The 24,193-nt window shown below is 48.8% G+C and overlaps 1 protein-coding gene across 1 annotated transcript in view; it reads right to left on the bottom strand.

The window, feature by feature from the left end:
* The window catches only part of dcaf8 (DDB1 and CUL4 associated factor 8), a 51,351-nt gene extending 28,313 nt beyond the window's left edge, over window positions 1-23,038 (bottom strand). Inside the window, exons 1-3 of the mRNA XM_072253232.1 lie at window positions 22,887-23,038; window positions 15,242-15,319; window positions 4,740-5,458 (exon numbers count right to left, since the gene is read on the bottom strand). Coding sequence (XP_072109333.1) covers window positions 4,740-5,458; window positions 15,242-15,290 — 768 coding nt within the window. The 5' untranslated portion in view covers window positions 15,291-15,319; window positions 22,887-23,038. The remainder of the gene's footprint in view (window positions 1-4,739; window positions 5,459-15,241; window positions 15,320-22,886) is intronic.
* Window positions 23,039-24,193: the final 1,155 nt, after the last annotated feature.

Genomic DNA, 24,193 nt, shown 5'->3' with positions numbered 1-24,193 from the left:
ACTATCGGCTAACTTACTTTCATATTCCATCTTCACTTTCTTAATGACTTTTTTAAAGTTTACTACTGTTGGTTTTTCAAAGCTTCCCAATCCTCTAACTTCCCACTAATCTCATATGCTCTCTCTTAGCCTTTACGTTTGACCATTAGACCATAAGACAAAGGAGCAGTAGGCCATTCGGCCCATCGAGTCTGCTCCGCCATTTTATCATGAGCTGATCCATTTTATCCTACTTAGTCCCACTCCCCCGCCTTCTCACCATAACCTTTGATGCCCTGGCTACTCAGATACCTATCAATCTCTGCCTTAAATACACCCAACGACTTGGCCTCCACTGCTGTCCGTGGCAAAAAATTCCATAGATTCACCACCCTCTGACTAAAAAACATTTTTTCGCATTTCTGTTCTGAATGGGCGCCCTTCAATCCTGAAGTCATGCCCTCTCGTACTAGACTCCCCCATCATGGGAAACAACTTTGCCACATCCACTCTGTCCATGCCTTTCAACATTCGAAATGTTTCTATGAGGTCTCCCCTCATTCTTCTAAACTCCAAGGAATACAGTCCAAGAGTGGACAAATGTTCCTCATATGTTAACCCTCTCATTCCCGGAATCATTCTAGTGAATCTTCTCTGAACCCTCTCCAACGTCAGCACATCCTTTCTTAAATAAGGAGACCAAAACTGCCCACAGTACTCCAAGTGAGGTCTCACCAGCGCCTTATAGAGCCTCAACATCACATCCCTGCTCCTATACTCTATTCCTCTAGAAATGAATGCCAACATTGCATTCGCCTTCTTCACCACTGGCTCAACCTGGAGGTTAACTTTAAGGGAATCCTGTACGAGGACTCCCAAGTCCCGTTGCATCTCAGAACTTTGAATTCTTTCCCCATTTAAATAATAGTCTGCCCGTTTATTTTTTCTGCCAAAGTGCATAACCATACACTTTCCAACATTGTACTTCATTTGCCACTTCTCTGCCCATTCTTCCAATCTATCCAAGTCTCTCTGCAGACTCTCCGTTTCCTCAGCACTACCGGCCCCTCCACCTATCTTCGTATCGTCAGCAAACTTAGCCACAAAGCCATCTATTCCATAATCCAAATCGTTGATGTACAATGTAAAAAGAAGCCGCCCCAACACTGATTCCTGTGGAACACCACTGGTAACCGGCAGCCAACCAGAATAGGATCCCTTTATTCCCACTCTCTGTTTCCTGCCAATCAGCCAACATTCTATCCACGTATGTAACTTTCCTGTAATTCCATGGGCTCTTATCTTGTTAAGCAGCCTCATGTGTGGTACCTTGTCAAAGGCCTTCTGAAAATCCAAATATACAACATCCACTGCATGTCCCTTGTCTAGCCTACTGGTAATTTCCTCAAAAAATTGTAATAGGTTTGTCAAGCAGGATTTTCCTTTAAGGAATCCATGCTGAGTTCTGCCTATCTTGTCATATGCCTCCAGGTACTCTGTAACCTCATCCTTGACAATCGACTCCAACAACTTCTCAACCACCGACGTCAAGCTAACAGGTCTATTATTTCCTTTTTGCTTCCTTGCCCTCTTCTTAAATAGCGGAGTGACATTTGCAATCTTCCAGTCTTCCGGAACCATGCCAGAATCTATCGACTTTTGAAAGATCATCGTTAATGCCTCCGCAATCTCCACAGCTACTTCCTTCAGAACACGAGGGTGCATTCTATCTGGTCCAGGAGATTTATCGACCTTTAGCCTATTCAGCTTCCTGAGTACTTTCTCTGTCGTAATTGTGACTGCGCACACTTCTCTTCCCTGCCACCCTTGAGTGTCCGGTATCCTGCTGTCTTCCTCAGTGAAGACTGATGCAAAATACTTGTTCAGTTCCTCTGCCATCTCCTCATCTCCCATTGCAATTTCTCCAGTATCATTTTCTATCAGTCCTATATCTACTCTCACCTGTCTTTTACTCTTTATATACTTGAAAAAGCTTTTAGTATCCTCTTTGATATTATTTGCTAGTTTCCTTTCATACTTAATCTTTTCTCTCTTAATGACCTTCTTGGTTTCCTTTTGTAAGGTTTTAAAGACTTCCCAATCCTCTGTCTTCCCACTAATTTTTGCTTCCTTGTATGCCCTCTCCTTAGCTTTAACTTTGGCCTTGACTTCTCTTGTCAACCACGGTTGCATCCTTTTTCCACTTGAAAATTTCTTCTTTTTTGGAATATACCTGTCTTGCACCTTCCTCATTTCTCACATAAACTCTAGCCACTGCTGCTCTGCCGTCTTTCCCACCAGTGTCTCTTTCCAGTCAACTTTGGCCAGTTCCTCTCTCATGCCACTGTAGTTTCCTTTACTCCACTGAAACACCGACACATCAGATTTCGGCTTCTCTTTTTCTAATTTCACAGTGAACTCAATCATGTTATGATCACTGCCTCCTAAGGGTTCTTTCACCTCAATCTCTCCAATCACCTCCGGTTCATTACACAATACCCAATCCAGTACAGCTTTGACTTCCCTTGGTAGTCATGGTTGTGTCATCTTTCCTTTAGAATACTTCTTCCTCTTTGGGTTATATATATCTGCCAGTGTTCTTTTCCAGTCAATTCTGGCCAACTCCTTTTTCATGACTCTTTAATCCCTTTACTCCACTGTAACACTGATACATCAGACTTTAGATTCTCCTTCTCAATTTCAGGGTGAATTCAATCATATTATGATCACTTGCTCCAAGGGTTCTTTTACCTTAAGCTCTCTAATCAATTCTGGTTCATTATACAACACCCAATCCAGAATAGCTGATCCTCCAGTGGGCTCAACCACGAGCTGCTCTAAAAAGTCATCTCATAGGCACTCTAGAAATTCCCCCTCCTGTAATCCAGCACCAATCTGAATTTCTCAATCTACCTGCATATTCAAGTCCTATATGACTATTGCACTGTAGTGCTTTTGGCATGCATTTTCTATCTCCCGTTGTAATTTGTAGACCACACCCTTACTCTGTTTGGGCACCTGTATACAACTCCCATCAGAGTCTTTTTACCCTTGCAGTTCCTTAGCTCCATTCACAATGACTCAACACCTTCCCACCTTATGTCACCTCTTTCTAATGATTTGATTTTTTTTTATTAGCAGAGCAACACTGCCCCTTATGCCTTCCTGCCTGCATCCTTGGACATTAAGCTCCCAGCTATAAGTTTTCAGCCATGATTCAGTGATGCCTACAACAGCATACCTGCCAATCCGCAACTGTGCTGCAAGTTCATCTACCTTATTCCGTGTACTGCACACATTCAGATACAACACCTTCAGTCCTGTGTTCACTCTTTTCGATTTTGTTGCACCATGCTCAATCTTATGATTCCCAACTTTGTCTGAGGTCTTACCAACATCTGCCTCCACAACCTCTCCACTAACTGTTCTGGTTCTCTGGTTCCCATCCCCCTGCAGCTCTAGTTTAAACTCCACCATGCAGCATTAACAAACCTTCCTGATAGCATTTAGTCCCCTTCCAGCTCAGGTGGAAGCCATCCCTTCTGTTCAGGTCCCACCTTCCCTGGAAGAAAGCCCAATGATTCTAAAAACATATGGCCTCCCTCCTACACTAATTCCTTAGCTACATATTAAACTGTACAATCTTCCTATTTCTGGCCTCATTAACATGGCACGGGTAGCAATTCTGAGATCACAATCCTGGAGGGCAAACCCTTAACATAGCACCCAACTCCCTGAATTCTCTATGGAGAACCTTGCCACTTGCCCTACCCCTGTCACTGGTACCTACATGGACTCTGGCTGTTCACCCTCCCACTTCAGAATGCTGAGGACTCAATCTGAGATATCCTGACCCTGGCACCCAGGAGGGAATGTACCATCGGGGAATCTCATTCTCATCCACAGAACCTCCTGTCCGTTCCCCTAACTAACAAATCCCTTATCACCACAGCTCGCCTCTCCTCCCGCCTCCCTTCCTGTCTGAGTCACAGAGACCTGACCACAGAGTACCCCCCCCCCCCCCGCCACAGCGACAGTATCCAAAGTGATATGCCTGTTGCTATGGGCCAAACACTGGCAAATGGGAGTGGTGTGGACAGATAACACTCTGATCAATGCCTCGGTTTACACTCTATGACATGCCAGTCCGTCGAGGAGTCTGAGGGGAAGGCGGGGCTGAGGACACATGCCTGGCTGACATTGCCAGGAACGACCAAAGTTTTCCATGCTGTGGGACTCTATGAAAGCTGGAGTAAAGTCAACATTGACTGCGCCCTGTGACACGCGCAGACACCAAGACTCCTCTGTTGTGTGAAATCCGGTTCATGGGTTGTGATTGGGGACAGAAAACACCGATAAACTGGTTAGTAAGTTAACTACTGACAAGAAGAAACAGACACTAAACATTCAGTAAACACTTCAAGTTACACTCAGTTACAAATACTTAACTAAATTGAGCACTCGAAGTGGCAGGACAATTTAGCCAGTAAGCATTCAGTAATCCACTTCAATTACAGACAGTAACAAATACTCATCTACAGCGTGTGTCCTTACCCCCACTGTTCACTGTTTCGGCAGCACCATCCGCGACCCGAGCCAGCGTGACCCGAGAGCAAGGGGCCCATGTAGATTTAAGCTCTGCTGAAGCCACGGTAGCAGCCAGTGGGAGGACTGCAATGCTCCAACCCCCAGCTAGCACAGCTGAGCAGCTTTCAGGCAAGATGGACACTTACTGCAACGCCCTCCCAAGCCACCCTCACCTGAAAGACGTTGCTCTTGTGGCCGCTTTCGAATTCGAGGACGGGCTTGCGACGAGCCCAGTCCCAGATGACCACCTTGAGGTCGTCGCTGCCGCTGGCCAGCCAGGTGCCACGGCGGTTGAAGTGCAGGGTATTGACACAACCCGTGTGGCGCTCTAGGCCGTGCTGCAGACGCAGGCGCTCGACGAAGGCCCGGGCGCCACAGGCCCGGTACATGAAGGCTCGCGGGTCGCGGCCGATGGCTCGGCCGCCCAGGGCCGGGGCCGGGCACCAGGTGGGCCGGGGCAAGGCCTCCACCTCTGAGTTGACCCAGCGCTCCAGGGCTGCCTCCTCCTCGGAGGAGTCTTGTTCCCGCTCGGCTTCGCTGCTTGCTCCCCGCTTGGGGCCACGCCGTCGCAGGTGGCCGGGCAGATCCACCCGCCCCTCCTGCATCTTGCTCTCATCCTCCTCCTCCTCGTCCCCCTCCTCCTCCTCGATTGAGTAGTTGCCGGTGTCTCCCAGGGACTCCGTGTCGTGCTCATCGGAACTGTCATGGCGGGCCTCCCGCCGGCTCCCGTCTCCAGCCCCCTCTCGACTGCCTCGTCCCTCGTCCTCCTCCTCCGCCTCCATCAGCTGCTCCTCCCCGGTGAGGCTGAGGCTCAGGTCTGACGCCTCCACCTCGATGCCCGAAGAGTTCTCCCGGGTCTCCTCTGTGTCTCCTGGGCTGCTGCACAGGCTGCCTGCAAGTGGAGGAACAGAGAAAGGTCAAGGCATGGGTCCACAACTACCCACCTCCTCCTCTACCTTCCAGACATTGGGTGAAGAGGGGGAATGAGAAGAGTGGAAAAGGGGTGGGGGGGGGGTCCAATCCCAAAGTCAGGACAGGGCCGGAGGTGAAGAGGGTCCATCCCGGGATCAGGGAAGGGCCAGTGGGGAGGGTCCAATCCTGGCATCAGGGCAGGGAAGGGCCACAGGGGGTTCAATCCCAGGATTAGGGCAGGGACGGTAGTGAGAGTCCAATCCTGGGATAAGGGCAGGGTGGTCTCTTTCACTCATCCCAGCCTAAAGCAGGACACGTGCCCTCAGACTGGCATGTATATAGCTGAGCCTGTATAAGGACATTGATCAGAGTGTTGTGATCAGTTTTGGGCCCCCTATCTAAGAGAGGAAGTGCTGGCTTTGGAGTGTGTCCAGAGGAAGCTCTCGAGAATGGTTTCTAAGACCCTAATGTATGATGATCTGGGCCTGTCCTCACTGGAGTTTAGAAGAGTGAGGGGGAATCCCACTGAAACCTGTCGAATATTGAGAGGCTTAGATTGAGTGGATATTTCCTGTAGCAGCAGAGTCTAGGAACAGAAGGCGCAGTGTCAGATTAGAAGTATGTCCCAAGCAGAGGCATTTCTTTAGCCGAGGGTGCAAATCTGTGGAATTCCTTGCCACAGGTGGCTGTGGAAGCCAAGTCATTGGTTGTATTTAAAGCGGGGGTTGACGGGTTCTTAATTCGTCAGGGTGTCAGTTATGGGGAGAAGGCAGGAGAATGGGGTTGAGAGACTTGATGGCCTGACTTCTGCAATGTCTTACGGTTTTTCTACAGCACAGAAACCTGCCCTTTGCCATCTAGTTTGTCCTGGATGGCATCAAGCTCCTGCTGAGGTGTGGGGAGGGGGAAGAATGCTCCTCCACTCTCTGGCTGGTCATTATAATTAAAAAATCTGAAGCATTTGGCTTAGAAAATCTTAATATGATCGATACAAGGAGGAAAGGGAAGTAGTGTTTGACAATAGCTCACAGTTGTTTAAGAATGGAAGCAGGAGGGCAGGAAAAAGCTGAAAGGAGCAGAGAAAATGCTGGACATTTGCAGGTCAGGCAGCATTCGTAGAGACAGAAACTGTCTTAATGTTTCAGGACTAAATCCCTTCATCAGAAATGGGAAGGGAAGCAAATGCAAGGGGATCTGTGTTCACCCTGCACCTTATTTGTGACATTTACTGAAAGTGTTGTATATGAAAGGGCTACCCATCTCAAAATCATCACTACCCTCAGGAAGGAGGTACAGGGCATCAGGACGAGGACTGAGACTGGCGAACAGCTTCTTCCCTCAGACAGTGAGGGTAATGAATACCCTACCACCACCAAGCTCTCATCACCAGGGCAGTGAGCTGTTTACTGCTTATTTGTGTTGAGCACTACATTCATTTTTGAATTATATATATTAACTTAATTGTGGTAATATTTTGCCTTATCAGCTGCTTGTGATAAATGTTTAGTGGAGCCCCATATCCTGGAGAATGTTGTTTCGTTTGGCTGTATGTATGTAGTCAGATGACAATAAATGTGAGCTTGAAATAAGTTAGCTTTTCATAGCAAAGGTGGGGGGGGGGCTAGAGTATGGGGGGGAAGAGTATGGAGTGAATATTATGTCAGATTTTTTCTGATTTCAACCATCTGAAAGGTTGACTATTTCTCCTTTGTCAGGATCTGCCGGAGCTGAAAAGGTGGGGGGGGGGGGGGGGGGGGTGTTTCCAGATTTTTCAGCGTTAACCACTGTGGGTTTCCAGAACACATTTACCATTTAAAATGTCACACAGGTAACACCAGAGGATTGGCGAGTGGCAAATGTTGTTTCTTTGTTCAAGAAAAAGTGTGGGACTGTGGAAGCTTTAGAAGGGAATGCAGAGGAGATTTAGCAGAATGCTGCCTGGATTAGAGGGCCTGTCTTTGAGGATAGATTGAATGAGCTAAGGTTTTTCTCTTTGGAATAAAAGAGAATGAGAGGTGACTTGATAGAGGTGTACAAGATGAATAGACATAGATACATAGATTGAGTGATAGCAAGGCTAATTCCCAGGGCAGAGAGAGCATGATTGCATGATTTTAAGGTGGTTGGAGAAGTATTGGTTGGGGGGTGGGGGGAGAGAGGGATATCAGAGGCAAAGAAATATCTGCCTTAGGTCAGCACATGAATGACAAACATGGCGGGCTATGTAAGAAGGAAGGGCTCAATTCATCAGCTCTAGAAACTTCGGTCTATAAAGAAATGCCAGACTTTCCCTGTTAGCTTAAATCGACTGGAGGGCCAAATACATACACATACAAAACAGACCTGAGAAAATTACACTCATAGGACAGGTGGAAGGGAGGGAACTTCAGGGGAGCATGTCAGAAGCAAGCGCGTTACACGGGTGGGGGGAGGGAGGAGGTAGAAGCAGACGTGTGGGGGTGCGCGCGTAGGCGGGTGTGTGCGTGTGTGGGGGTGCGCGCCGGGGGGGGGGGTGCGTGGGGGGGGGGGTGTGCGTGTGTGTGTGGATGGAACACTCTGCCGGGGGGGTGGTAGAGCCAGATGTGTGTCTACGGGGATCACTGTGCCGGGTGGGGGGGGGGGGGGGTAGAGACAGATGTGGGTCTGTGTGTGGGGAACACTCTGCCAGGGGGGTAGTACAGACAGATGTGTGTGTGTGTGTGTGGAACACTCTGCCGGTGGGGGGAGGGGGGGAGGGTGTAGAGACAGATGTGTGTGTGACTGTGGGGAATACTCTGCCGGGGGTGGGGGGTGGTAGAGACAGATGTGGATGCCTGTGTGTGTGGAACACTCTGCTGGGGTGGGGGTGGGGGGAGTAGAGACGGGTGTGGGTGTGTGTGTGTGAAAGAAACACTGCTGGGGGGCAGGTGGTAGAGACAGATATGAATGTGGGTGTGTGTGTACGTGTGTGTAAGTAACACTGCCGGGGGGGGGGGGAGTGGTAGAGACAGGTGTGGATGTGGGTGTGTGTGTAAGTAACACTCTGCCTGTGGGGGGGGGGGTGTAGAAACAGATGTCTGTGTGACTGTGGGGAATACTCTGCCGGGGGTGGGGGGTGGTAGAGACAGATGTGGATGCCTGTGTGTGTGGAACACTCTGCTGGGGTGGGGGTGTGTGTGTGAGTGTGAGTGTGAGTGTGAGTGAGTGTGTGTAAGTAACACTCTGCCTGTGGGGGGGGGGGTGTAGAAACAGATGTCTGTGTGACTGTGGGGAATACTCTGCCGGGGGTGGGGGGTGGTAGAGACAGATGTGGATGCCTGTGTGTGTGGAACACTCTGCTGGGGTGGGGGTGTGTGTGTGAGTGTGAGTGTGAGTGTGAGTGTGTAGGTAATTAACGCTGCCGGGGGCGGGGTGGTAGCGACAGATGTGGACGTGGGTGTGTGTGTACGTGTGTGTAAGTAACACTCTGCTGGGGGGGGTGGTAGAGACAGGTGTGTGTGTGAGTAAAACACTCTGCTGGGGGGGGTCGGGGGTGGTAGAGACAGATGTGTGTGTGGAACACTCCGCCACGGGGGGGGGGGGGGGTAGAGACAGATGTGGGTGTGTGTGTGTGGGGAACACTCTGCCAGTGGGGTGGTAGTAGCAGGTGCGGGAAGGGGGTGGTAGAAGGAGATGTGGGGAGGGAACGGTCATAGTCTGGTCAGCAATAGTCAGCATTGTTTTAGTGGGAGGTCATGTCTGACAAATTGTCTGCGCTTTTTCCAAAAAGGTCATGAAGGTGATAGATGAAGGTCGGACAGTGGATGTTGTCTATCAGGACCTCAGTAAGGCTTCTGATAAAGTCCACATTAAGAAAAAACCTATTGAATATTCAAAGGGCACGATAAAGTGGACATGGAGAGGATGTTTCCTAGGGTGGGTGAGTCTAGGACCAGGGGGCACTGCCTCGGAGTAGGTTGGTGTCCATCTAGAAGATTATATTGGAGGGGATTCAGGAGGTGCTGGCAAGATGCTTCAGGATTGCCTTGATGCGCGGAAGCAGAGGATGAGGGTTGATGGTTGATACTGGAGGCCTGTCACTTGTACTGTATTCAGGGTTTCGTGTTCTGTAAATGATTTGGATGTGATTGCAAATAGCACAAATAGCAAGTTTGCTGATGATACTAACTTCTTGTTGATAGTGAAGGCTGGTACAGGGTTCTGAGTTGGATGATCAGCCATGATCATACTGAATGGCGGTGCAGGCTTGAAGGGCTGAATGGCCTACTCCTGCACCTATTTTCTATGTTTCTATGTAAGGGAGGTTACAATGAATGACAAAGAGATCTTGATCATCCAGGGAGATGCGCTAAGGAATGCCAAATGAATTTCAATGTAGCTAGGTGCAACGTGAATCATGTTGGACAGTTAAACAATGACTTAAAAAATGAATGGCAGAGCAGTGATGAGTGTTGTGGAACAGACAGACCCGGAGGATTGAAAGGCACAGTTCACTGAAAGGGGCTGAGAGAGGAGACAGGGTGGTAAAGTAATATTTCATCACTTAGCAGTAGGGACATGATGTTGCAGTTTTATAACTCGCTGTTCAAACCAGACTTCGGAGTACCATGTACAGTTTTAGTCAGCTTGTTACAGGGAAGACGTCAGGCTGGCGGGAGTTACAATGGATACTGCCTGGACTAGCTGGCCTGAGTTACCAGGAGAGGTTGGCCATGCAGAATTTTTACTTCCTGGAGAACAGGAGAATGAGGGGTCTTCTCATAAGAATTTATAAAGTCATGACGGATATGGTGGATGTTCATCATCTTTTCCCCCAGGGTTGGGGAGTGCAGAACTGGCGAGCACAGATACAAGGTAAAAGGGTTGAAATTTAAAACAGACCCAAGAGGCAGAGGGTAGAGTGTACCTGGAATGAGGTACTAGAGAAAGGGATAAGTACCACTGCAACATTTAGGAGACATTTGGATAAATACTTGGGGGGGGGGAGATACTGGGGGTTATCAGCAACTGAGACGATCAAGGAGGATGCTGTGGGTGGGACAAAGGGCCTGTTTTTACATCGTTTTACTCTACGAGTCTGGAATTCTACAGGGAGAGTAGGTGATACACAAGGCAATGGTCTGTTGGCCTTTAGTACAAAGGAAGGAGAGTTAACAGCAGGGAAGTCTCGTTACAAATGCACAGATCATAGGCGAGACCTTTCCTGGAACTCTCATTCCAGTCTTACACAGAACATTACAGTACAGGCTCTTCAGCCCACAATCTTCTGCCAACCTTCTAACCTACTCGAGGGCAAGTTCAAGTTTATTGCCACCTGATTGTACATATTTACAACCCAACAAAACACAATGCACCCACAAAGCATATATCACACACAGCACACAAAAACAAAACATTTCAGAACACAGAATAGTACAGCACAGTACAGGCCCTTTGGCCCACAATGTTCTGCCAACCCTCAAACCCTGCCTCCCATATAATCCCCCACCTTAAATTCCTCCATATACCTGTCTAGCAGTCTCTTAAATTTCACTAGTGTATCTGCCTCCACCACTGACTCAGGCAGTGCATTCCACGCACCAACCACTCTCTGAGTAAAAAACCTTCCTCTAATATCCCCCTTGAACTTCCCACCCCTTACCTTAAAGCCATGTCCTCTTGAATTGAGCAGTGGTGCCCTGGGGAAGAGGCGCTGGCTATCTATTCCTCTTAATATCTTGTACACCTCTATCATGTCTCCTCTCATCCTCCTTCTCTCCAAAGAGTAAAGCCCTAGCTCCCTTAATCTCTGATCATAATGCATACTCTCTAAACCAGGCAGCATCCTGGTAAATCTCCTCTGTACCCTTTCCAATGCTTCCACATCCTTCTGAAGCGACCAGAACTGGACACAGTACTCCAAGTGTGGCCTAACCAGAGTTTTATAAAGCCGCATCATTACCTCGTGACCCTTAAACTCTATCCCTCGACTTATGAAAGCTAACACCCCATAAGCTTTCTTAACTACCCTATCTACCTGCGAGGCGACTTTCAGGGATCTGTGGACATGTACCCCCAGATACCTCTGATCCTCCACACTACCAAGTATCCTGCCATTTACTTTGTACTCTGCCTTGGAGTTTGTCCTTCCAAAGTGTACCACCTCACACTTCTCTGGGTTGAACTCCATCTGCCACCTCTCAGCCCACTTCTGCATTCTATCAATGTCTCTCTGCAATCTTCGACAATCCCCTACACTGTTCACAACACCACCAGCCTTTGTGTCATCTGCAAACTTGCCAACCCACCCTTCTACCCTCATATGCAGGTCGTCAATAAAAAATCACAAGAAGTCCCAGAACAGATCCTTGTGGGACACCACTAGTCACAATCCTCCAATCCGAATGTACTCCCTCCACCACCACCCTCTGCCTTCTGCAGGCAAGCCAATTCTGAATCCACCTGGCCAAACTTCCCTGGATCCCATGCCTTTTGACTTTCTGAATAAGCCTACCATGTGGAACCTTGTCAAATGCCTTACTAAAATCCATATAGATCACATCCACTGCACTATCTTCATCTATATGCCTGGTCACCTCCTCAAAGAACTCTATCAGGCTTGTTAGACACGATCTGCCCTTCACAAAGGCATGCTGACTGTCCCTGATCAGACCATGATTCTCTAAATGCCCAGAGATCCTATCTCTAAGAATCTTTTCCAACAGCTTTCCCACCACAGACGTAGGGCTCACTGGTCTATAATTACCCGGACTATCCCTACTACCTTTTTTGAACAAGGGAACAACATTCGCCTCCCTCCAATCCTCCGGTACCATTCCCGTGGACAACAAGGACGTAAAGATCTTAGCCAGAGGCTCAGCAATCTCTTCCCTCACCTCGTGGAGCAGCCTGGGGAATATTCTGTCAGGCCCCAGGGACTTATCCGTCCCAATGTATTTTAACAAATCCAACACCTCCTCTCCCTTAATATCAACATGCTCCAAAACATCAACCTCACTCATATTGTCCTGACCATCATCAAGTTCCCTCTCATTGGTGAATACCGAAGAGAAGTATTCACTGAGGACCTCGCTCACTTCCACAGCCTCCAGGCACATCTTCCCACCTTTATCTCTAATCAGTCCTACCTTCACTCCTGTCATCCTTTTTTTCTTCACATAATTGAAGAATGCCTTGGGGTTTTCCTTTACCCTACTTACCAAGACCTTCTTATGCCCCCTTCTTGCTCTTCTCAGCCCCTTCTTAAGCTCCTTTCTTGCTTCCCTATATTCCTCCATAGACCCATCTGATCCTTGCTTCCCAAACCTCATGTATGCTGCCTTCTTCCACCTGACTAGATTTTCCACCTCACTTATCACCCATGGTTCCTTCAACCTACCATTCTTTATCTTCCTCACCGGGACAAATTTATCCCTAACGTCCTGCAAGAGATCGCTAAACATTGACCACATGTCCATAGTACATTTCCCTGCAAAAACATCATCCCAATTCACACCCGCAAGTTCTAGCCTTATAGCCTCATAATTTGCCCTTCCCCAATTAAAAATTTCTCTGTCCTCTCTGATTTTATCATTTTCCATGATAATGCTAAAGGCCTGGGAGCAGTGGTCACTGTCCCCCAGATGCTCACCCACTGAGAGATCTGTGACCTGACCCGGTTCGTTACCAAATACGAGATCTCATATAGCGTTCCCCCTAGTCGGCCTGTCAACATACAGTGACAGGAATCCATCCTGGACACACTTAACAAACTCTGCCCTGTCTAAACCCTTGGAACTAATCAGGTGCCAATCAATATTAAGGAAGTTAAAGTCACCCATGATAACAACTCTGTTATTTTTGCACCTTTCCAAAATCTGCCTCCCAATCTGCTCCTCTGTATCTCTGCTGCTACCAGGGGGCCTATAGAATACCCCCAGTAGAGTAACTGCTCCCTTCCTGTTCCTGACTTCCACCCATACTGACTCAAAAGAGAATCCTGCTACATTACCCACCCCTTCTGTATCTGTAATAGTATCTCTGATCAGTAACGCCACCCATCCTCCCCTTCCCCCCCCCATCCCTTTTAAACCACTGAAATCCAGGAATATTGAGAATCCATTCCTGCCCTGGTGCCAGCCAAGTCTCTGTAATGGCCACTACATCATAATTCCATGTATGTATCCAAGCTCTCAGTTCATCACCTTTGTTCTTTGTGCATTGAGGTACACACACTTTAGCCCTTCTACCTTACTACCTTTACACCCTAAGATCACAAATAGGTTAATAATTGAAAAAAATTCATGTAGTGCACAGCACAGGAAAACAGACAACAGTGCGGTATGCAGCTGACTGTCCTGATGACAAGACCTCGGTGGTGGCAGGGTATTCGTTAGTCTCTCAGTCTGAGAAAGAAGCTGTGGGTCATATAACCATTCCCTCCTGCTTAGACCTCCATTTTCCTTTCATCCATGTAAGAGTCTCTTAAATGTCTCTAATATATCTGCTTCTACCGCCACATATGGCAGCATCTTCCACACATTTAACACCCTGTAAAAACCTACTTCTGACACCTCCTTATACTTTCCTTCAATCACCTTCAATTTACTTCTGCCCTGGGAGACAGTCTGTCCACTCTATCTAGGTTTCTAATTATCTTGTATCTCCAGCCAGTCACTGCTCAGCCTCCTTCAGTCCAAAGAGAAAAACCCTAGCTCACACAGCCTCTCCTCACAATCCAGGCAGCATCCTGGTGGATCACTTCTACACCCTCTTTAAAGTTTCTACATCTTTCCTATAATGAATAGTTTTATTTTTTTTAAATATACAGAGACAGGGTAGAGAAAGTTAATTCCCGAGCAAAGGTGGGAGTTTAGAATAACAAGTGGCAATCTTAATTAACCACATGGGCAACACACATAAAATGCTGGAGAAACTCAGCAGGTCAGGCAACACCTATAGGAATGAATAGAGAGTCCAAGTTTCAGGCCAAGACCCTTCATCAGGGCTGAGGAGGAAGGGGGAAGATGCCAGAATAAAAAGTTGGGGGGAGGGGACGGAGGATAGCTAGAATGTGATAGGTAAAGTCGGGTGGGAGGGAATGGTAAAGGGCTGGAGAAGAAATGATGATAGGGTAAATGTTTCTTCTTAGAGGGGAATCCAAATTAGGGAACACCATTCTGGAATAAGAGGCTGCCCACTTAAGACTGAGTTCTTAACCGGTACGTCTTGGGACTGTGACAGGAAACCCATGCATTTCCAGTGGTGAATGTACAAACTCCTTACAGAACTGAACTCCAAACTGTAATAGTGTTGTGCTAACCTCTACACTACCATGGTGCCTTCTAAGATACAATAGCATTTACTAAAATCGCTACCTAAGCACAAAAAGACTGATATAGAATCACGGTGCAAAAGATGATGAACAGTGCAAATTAAAAAAAATCAAATTGAGAACATGAGTTGTAAAATTCTGGAAAATGAGTGTGTGGGTTGTGAACTGAAGTTATGCACAATGGCTCTGGAACCAAAATGGTTTCTGAACTGGTGGTGTGGGACCCGGCTCCTGCCCCACATAGTAGTGGACTGGGTGACGGGTGCTGCTCAACCAGCCCTCACACAGGAGGGGCAAGAAGTAAGAGGACTGCACGGCAGGGTTCTGTTCCCATCTCGCATGTTAGTGTTTTATTTGAGAAAACTAGGATCCCAATTATTTTCCTACAGCAGAAACTATTCACGCAGTAGGACCTGCCAGCTGAGAGGGAACCTCAGCAGGACGTAACGAGCTGCAGACTTCGCCACTTACCACTGTTGAGGTCTGACTTCACATCTAGCTCTTCGTTCTTGTCTGCCATGTTGACTGGTGCCTCAAACTGGGCAGATCCTGAGCACAAGAAATGAGAGGGATGAGGTCAACAGAGCAAACCCTACATCCTCCCCAGGAGTGGGAACGCCACTTGCCACTCTGCCCCCCCCCCGAATGGAAAAATGGGAATGCCATTGGCCCACTCCCCCCCCCCCTCCGGGAACGGGAACACCACTCTGCTCCCCCCACCCCCCCGGAATGGCAAGAGGTCATTTGGCACCATGTCCAAGATGATTGTTGCTCCTACACTCTGCAATCTATCAGCCAACAACACCCACCTCAGCTTGGAAATCCCTGAAAGTATTCGGATTCTGCCCAAACACCACCTTCCCAAACCCTGTCCATAATCCCTAACACACAGCCATAAAGACAGAAGCATTCAGCCCACTGAGTTTGCTCTACCATTCCAACAAGTTTCCCTCTCAACCCCATTCTGTTACTGCACCCAGTAACAGGTGACAAACCCTTATTAGTCTCGAACCTATCGACCATGTGAGATTGACAGGTTCTTCATTAGTCAGGGCATCAGAGGTTCTGGGAGGAAGGCAGGACAATGAGATTGAGAAGGATAATAAATCATCATGATCAAATGGCGGAGCAGACTTGATGGGCCAAATATCTTATCTTGCTCCTATATCTTACAGTGTTAATCATGTGCAGCCTCCGACAACCAAGCCCAGCTCCTGGGCCCAGCGGAACCATTTCTACCGACACCAAAAGGAGCAAAGACAGGTTACTGCTGGCTTAAAACCAGTCACTTCGGGCAGATGGAGCTGGTCAGCCGCGGTTGGCAGCTCATCCAGGAGAAAGAAAGCTCTGATCTCAAACCTCTGCTGCCTTGCAGTTATATCCAAACATGGGGAGGGCTTTGGGAGTAAACCACAAAGGGAAGTGTGGAGCTGGAGACCCTAAGGCAATCCAACACTGAGTTCAATGCTGACTGGCAGCTCTGGCAACACCACTGGCACAAAAAAAACTACAGGCCTCTGCCGTTCCTTTAGACTCATCAGCCGTGTGGAGAGGGGGAGCCTGTTACATGGACAGCAGCTTGCTCTCCATATCGTGCTGCCCAGGCTTGAATAGCACGTAGACAGTCGGGACACAACCCGACCATCACAGGGCTTCAACTACTCAGTCATCCTCCCTTTGGCTTCAACAGCCTTCTGGAGAGGAGGCATTTCAGGTCTACCTCTTCCAATTTAGCGCTCAGGACAGAGGCTCGTCTACACTTTGGCAGCCTGCTGCTGACTGGGAGACAACCCTGGTCAGTCTTTACAACACTGGTTAGATCACACGGACTTCACCACACTACAGCAAAGAGACAGGGTGCAGACGAGACTCTCCAGCAGAGATTCTGCATCCAGAGCAACACATACAAAATGCTGGAGGAGCAGCAGGTCAGGCAGTATCTGTGGAAATGAATAAACAGTCGACAATTTGGCCCGAGACCCTTCTTCAGGACTGGAAAGGAAGGGGGGAGACACCAGAGTAAAAAGGAGGGGGTGGGGAAAGGAAGGAGGATAGCTCGAAGGTGATTGGTGAAGCCAGGTGAGTGGGAAAAGTAAAGGGCTGGAGGAGGAACATGAAAGGAGAGGAGAGTGTATCATCGGGGAAAGGGAGGAAGGAGTGGCACCAGGGGTTGGTGATACGCAGGTGAGGAGACACAAGAGGCTAGAGCGGGGAAGAGAAGAGGGAAGGGCAGCGGAAAAGAAAGAGACAAAAATACTGGGAGGAGAAATGAATGGTTGTGCCATCAGGTTGGAGACTACCCAGATGGAATATAAGCTGTTACCCTCCAGCCTGAGAGTGGCCTCACCATGGCCTTTGACCAACATGCCAGATCAGGAATGGGGATCGGAATTAAAATGATAGCCGGATAGGCAGAGGGGCAGATTGCATGGGCCGGGTTTGTTGGACTGACCGTGATTAGAACACAGAACAGTGACTCACAACGTTGAGCAGACATTTTAACCTAGCCCACGTCCCACATGGCCCTCCTATCATCAACGTCTCTTGCATCCCCCTAATAAAATCTTTCTAGCACCACACTGCACACACCCACCACTGTGTAAAAAAAAGCCTACCTCCGACATCCCTCTAAGTAACTTTCCACCTTAAAATTATGTCTGCCTTTTAGCCATTTCCACAGTGAAAAGTCAACCATCCACTCGATCTTTGCCTCTTATTGTCTTATACCCCTCTATAAATCACTTCTTGTCCTTCACTCCAAAGAGAAAAGCCCCCAGCTCATTCAACCTTTCCTCATGGAGAGTGCTCTGTAATCCAGGCAGCATCCAGGTTAATCTCCTCTGCACGTCTCTAAATCAAACATGAGCTTTATTTGTCACACGTAATGGAAACAACGCAATGTGTTGCTTGTGTCAACAACCAACAATCCGAGGATATACTGGAGACAGCCCAGAGGTGCTGCCATATATCCAGTGTCCACATCTTACTAAGCCAAACACATCCGTCGTTGGAAGGTGGGAGAACACCCACTGTCACGTGGAGAAAGTACAAGCTCCTTACTGACAACAGCAGCAATTGAGCCCAGCTCACTGGTAACCCCAACACTACCGTGATGCCTGCTGCGAAGGAGTGATCTGACTGAACACAGTACTCTATTTGGAGAATAACCATCTCTCTTCCTGGTAGCATACACTTAAACTTCGATATTAAAGTCACGTTCCAAGGGACCTGTTTTGCGTGCCATCTGTACACACATTACCACAGTGAGGGAAGTCAGGAGCAGAATGGACGATAAACTCCTACAGTTACAGAGAAAGTGCAGAGCAGTGCAGGCAGACAGCAGGTGCAAACTCACAACAAGGTCAAGTCCATTTTATCCTATCTTCTGTTTATATCCCAACGTCCATCATAGCCCCAGCAGTGAGGACATCATCAAAAAAGCAGCATCCATCATTAAGGACCTCATCAGCCAGGATGTGCTCTCTTCTCACTGCTACCATCAGGGTGAAGACACACACTCTGCTAACTGCCCAGATGTCCCCTATTGTGGGGAGGGGGCACCAATCGACTCTGCTCCAACATGCAGCAAGTTCTCAACCATCACTGCACCCCCCTCCTCCACTATTAGATCGTGCCCCCACCCCCTCCTCAACTACTAGACCAGGCCCCACCCCCTCCTCAACTACTAGACCGTGCCCCCACCCCTCCTCAACTACTAGACCGTGCTCCCACCCCCTCCTCACCTACTAGACGGTACCCCCACCCCTCAACTACTAGACCGTGCTCCCACCCCCTCCTCACCTACTAGACGGTACCCCCACCCCTCAACTACTAGACCGTGCCCCCACCCCCTCCTCCACTACTAGACCAGGCCCCACCCCCTCCTCAACTACTAGACCGTGCCCCCACCCCTCCTCAACTACTAGACAGTGCCCCCACCCCCTCCTCAACTACTAGACCGTGCTCCCCCCCTCCTCAACTACTAGACCGTGCTCCCCCCGCTCCTCAACTACTAGACGGTGCCCCCACCCCCTCCTCAACTACTAGACCATGCTCCCACCCCCTCAACTACTAGACCAGGCCCCCACCCCTTCCTCCATTACTAGACCATGCCAGAGAATGGGATTGTTGAGAAATTGGATGGTATGGTATGTTGGCCTTTTAGTCTTCACCAGTTGGGGGATTGAATTCAAGAGCCGTGAGGTGATGTAGCTCTATAAAACCCTGGTTAGACCACACTCGGAGCATGGTGCTCAGTTCTGGTCACCTCATTCTAGGAGAGATATGCAACCTTTAGAGAGGGCACAGAGCAGATTTACCAGGATGCTGCCTGGATTAGACAGCATGTCTTACCAGGAAAGGGAGCTTAGGTTTTTCTCTTTGGAAAGGGTGAAGAGAAACGACTTGTTGGAGGTGTACAAGATGATAAGAGGCATAGATCAAGTGTATAGTCAGGAAAGGTTTTTCTCAGGGCAGAAATGCCTAATACGAGGGGTCATGATTTTAAGGTGATGGAGGAAAGTATAGGGATAGTCAGAGAGTGGTGAGTGCGATGAACATGCTGTGAGGGGTGGTGGTAGAGGCAGATACATTCCAGACATTTGAGAGACTCTTAGATAAACAAAGGTGTATCAGTTAGTAGGCCAATTGGTCATTTAAACCATGCTGTGATTAGGTGCAGGTTAAATAGGTGCGTTGCTGGATGGTGCGGCTCAGAGGAATGGAAGGGCCTGTTCCACACTATGGGCAAACAACAGGAATTCTGCAGATGCTGGAAATTCAAGCAGCACACATCAAAGTTGCTGGTGAACGCAGCAGGCCAGGCAGCATCTCTAGGAAGAGGTGCAGTCGACGTTTCAGGCTGAGACCCTTCGTCAGGACTAACTCGACAACACTCAACAACAAGATGGATGGGAAAGGTTTCGAAAGACATGAGATAATCGCGGGCAGATGGAGTTAGCACAGGTTAGGCATCGCAGTCAGAATGGATGGATTGTACAACTCCGGGTTCTTCCCAGCACCTCCACCCTCACCCCAATGGGAGCAGCTTCCCCCTGTCCCACCGCAGCATCATCTTGTCCAGTCTCCGAGGGTGAACCATCCCAGCCTTTCCCGTTTCACCCTAGAGCTGAAACTGCACGTCTCAGGAACTCAAACTGGCTCATAAACTGTTTCCACACCCACTTCGAGTCCAGCCTGCCCCCCATCCCCCCCTGTTTTCTTCTTGCTGGATCTATCTACGAGTCCCATGCCCCCCCCCCACTGTTTCAGCCTCTTTCCAGAGGTTACTCTCAGTCCCACACACCGTAAGAACATAAGAAATAGCAGCAGAATTAGAGAATTAGGCCGTTCAGCCTGTCGTCTACTCCCCATTCCTTCACGGCTGATTTATTATCCTCCTCAACCCCATTCTCCTGCCTTCACCGTTACCTTTGACACCCTGACTACACCCAATGGCTTAGCCTCTAAGGCGGTCTATGACAATGAATTCCAGTTTCACTACCCTCTGGGTAAAGTACTATCTCATCTCTGTTCTAAAGGGACATCCCTCTATTCTGAGGCCGTGCCCTCTGGTCCAAGGCTCCCCCACTATAGGAAACATCTTCTCCACATCCACTCTATCTGTGTCCTCTGCTCCTAGACTCCCCACTATAGGAAACATCCTCTCCACATCCACTCTATCTGTGTCCTCTGCTCCTAGACTCCCCACTATAGGAAACATCCTCTCCACATCCACTCTGTCTGTGTCCTCTGGTCCTAGACTCCCCACTATAGGAAACAACCTCTCCACATCCACTATATCTGTGTCCTCTGCTCCTAGACTCCCCACTATAGGAAACAACCTCTCCACATCCACTCTGTCTGTGTCCTCTGGTCCTAGACTCCCCACTATAGGAAACAACCTCTCCACATCCACTCTGTCTGTGTGCTCTGGTCCTACACTCCCCACTATAGGAAACATCCTCTCCATATCCACTCTGTCTGTGTCCTCTGGTCCAAGACTCCCCACTATAGGAAACATCCTCTCCACATCCACTCCGCCTAGGCCTTTCAATATTCAGTAGGTTTCACTGAGATCCCCCCTCGTTCATCTAAACTCCAGCGAGCACTTGCCCATATGTTAACTCTTTCATTGCTGGAAGCATTTACGTGAACCTCCTCTGAACCCTCTCCAGTGCCAGTACATCCTTTCTCAGACAAGGAGCCCAAAACTGCTCACAATACTCCAAGTGCAGTCTGACCAGTGCCTTATACTGCCTCAGCATTACATCCTTCTCTGAGTTGTGCCAGTTGGTTCAAGATCGAATGGTTGAAGGGAAGTACTGTTTCTGAGTCTAGTGATATGGAACTTCAGGCTTCTGTAACTGCTACCCAATGGGACTGCAAGAAGACGGTATGGCCTGGACTTGTCTACAACCTCTTCAGGACTCTCTGCAACATCAGCTCACCTTTCCTTAGATAAAGGGCACAAAACTGCTCACAATACTCCAATGGCAATCTAACCATATCCCCCACAAGTGGATAACACTCACAACACGCTGGAGGAATTCAGCAGGTCGGGCAGCATCCGTGGAAAAGATCGGTCGACGTTTCCGTCCGGAACCCTTCGTCGGGACCGAACATCGGGCCCGAAACGTCGACCGATCTTTTCCACGGATGCTGCCTGACCTGCTGAGTTCCTCCAGCGTGTTGTGAGTGTTGTTTCGACCCCAGCATCTGCAGATTATTATGTGCAAGTGGGTGCTGTTACACAGGGCCTCTCCCAGTAGTCCCTCCAGCCTGCTGGACAACCTCCTCCAGCGTAGACCCAAGGGCAACAAGGGACCAAGACAGTAGCTGACTAGCAAGCACTGCTGCCCTCACTGGGAGAGGAGGGGGGAATTTCCTCCATACAGGAAGAGTCTGTGGCAGATCACTAACCCACCAGCCTCCAACATCCACAGCCACACCATCGGGTCGTGGTATGACTGACAGGTGGCAAGCTTGCTAACCCCTCCAAGGGGCGACTGTCAACCCCCCTGACCAGGCAGCGGCAGGACTGGCATTCCCAGGACAGGAAGCCGAGCTGTCCGAGGGCCCAGTTGCTTACTCCACAGCCAACCTGCCAGGCACAGTTCCTTCAGGCAAGAAGCAAGTGGCAGTGACCCAGGCCGGCTAACTACAGCAGGTCAAGTGGGCCCACCGACAGCCCCCGACCCACCTGCGAGCAGAGGAAGTGGGTTGAAGGGAGTGTGAGGCAGCGCTCAATGCAAATGGGAGGGTCTTGCCAGCCAAACCCGTTGCCCTGCCAACCACTATCCAACACCCAAGACCCCAGAGCAGGAAATTGAACGGGCAGCCGGAAGGAAGTCATTCTGCGGGCACGACGTGACACCCTCGACCCATAGCCTGGCCTGATGCACCCGGCTAAACACAGAGACATCACCCCACCACAACATACCTTCCACCCTGCCCCAAGCCTCCCTCCGTTCCCGGTCTTCTGTAAGGATATAACTCGGTTTTTATCTGTAGCCTGAGAGGTTTCTGGGGCCTTTAGCCCCGCTCGCCCTAGGCCCCAGGCCGGAGATTCAAGCTGCTCCGCTTGTTGTTGTTGTTGGCTTGGCCCTCCGCCGCCATCTTTGTTGCAGGCGACAACAGGCCCCGCCCCTTCCCTTCCACCGTCTCCTGCCAATCACCGTGATTGACAGATTGTCCCTCCAAACACCGGCCCACTCTGAGCGTAAAGGGGAAGGGGGAAGGGGGTGAAAAACAAACTGAAACGCAAACAGGCCGGGCTTGCAGTGAAAACAGAAGCACTCGGCGGGTCAGACAACATCCGTGTGAAGACAAACAAGAGTTAAAGTTTCCGGTGCGAAACCATATACTGCGGGGAAATGCAATGCCCCTCACTAAGATGGCCACCGCCCCGGAGAGATGCCCCGTAAAATGGCGGCCGCTTGTGGATTTGCCCCTCATAATGGCGACCACGCGAATTACGTCGATATTTTTTACGACTCGATTTAAATTTATCGCTCTAATAAATGCTATCAACGATTTTCATATGCGAATTACGAATATGAGAACATGACAGAATTGAAGTGGGTAAAGCACATTAACTGTCAACAACGAAAATTACTTTCCCGTGGAAGTCTCCTTCTTCTCCTGCTCGAGGCCTTAATGCAGCTTTTTCCTCTTTTTCTCGCAGATCTGCATCAGCGACGCAAAACGTTTTAAAACCAAGTAATTCTATTAAAAGTTCAGTGATAGCAACTCCAACCGTCCGCGGTAAATCGTCACTTCCTGTACTGCGCCGGTGCCTCAACCAATCCGATTTGAACAGCGCCATTTTGCTTCCTTTTGCCCGTCAATCATCAACCAACTTTATCAGTACAAATGCCAAACCGTCGAAGTTTTCATGAACGATACATAGGATTACTCTGGTTATTTTCGCTTCATATTTGTTATCTTTACTCCTTGCTAGTATTTTGTGTGGTGGTATGATTTTTGAAAGTTTTCGGAGTGCAGATCACTTGTAATGATGTCACCTCCTGTTTACATCTCCCCGATTTAATTTTATCGATAGGAAGTGCGTTGACGGGACCAGAACTCTGCTAAAATGTGATTTTATTCACCAATTACACAAAAACAGAAGAAAGGGTTTCTGTAACCCTTTTTCACAAACAATAAGGCGCTCCAATCTCTCAGGGAAAAAAGCGCTTTCGCGGATATCAAAGTGCCTACAGCCACATAATATGTCGGTATGCAACGGACAAAAAAAAGCCGGAGAACGCAGCAAGTCAGGCAGCATCCATGGAGGGAGAAAAGCAGAACCTTGGGGCAAAGCATCTACTGTTTACAGATACTGCCTGGCCTGCTGAAGTGCCAAAGCTAACTTATTAAGTGCCAAAATTTATTATCAGAGTACATACACACCGCCACATACAACAGAGATTCTTTTCTGCCAACACACTTAGAACATCTATAGAACAGTAACTGTAAACTGTTCAGATGCAGATATAAATCAATAGTAATAACAAGATAAAAGGGTCCTTAAATGAGTCCTTTTCTTCAAGAGTCTGGTGGTTGAGGGGCAGTATCTGTTCTTGAATCTGGCAGTGAGAGTCCTGAGGCTCCTATATCTTCTACCTCGCGGGCAGCAGTGAGAAAAGAGCATGGTCTGGGTGGTGAGGATCTTTGATGATGGATTTCTGCTTGTCTACGGCAACGTTTCATGTTGATGTGCTGAATGGTTGGAGGGTTTTATCTGTGATGTACTGGGCTGAAACCACTGCCTTTTTGTAGGATTTTCCACTCAAAGGCATTGGTGTTCCCATACCAGGCTGTGATCCAGCCAGTCAGCACACTTTCCACCACACAGTTTGCCAAGGTTTTCGATGACATGCCGAATCTCCGCAGACTCCTGAGGAAGTCACAGTCATAGTC

Source organism: Mobula birostris, chromosome 3 (assembly GCF_030028105.1).
Source record: "Mobula birostris isolate sMobBir1 chromosome 3, sMobBir1.hap1, whole genome shotgun sequence".
NCBI lineage: Eukaryota > Metazoa > Chordata > Chondrichthyes > Myliobatiformes > Myliobatidae > Mobula > Mobula birostris.
This window is presented reverse-complemented; position numbering and strand designations above follow the sequence as displayed.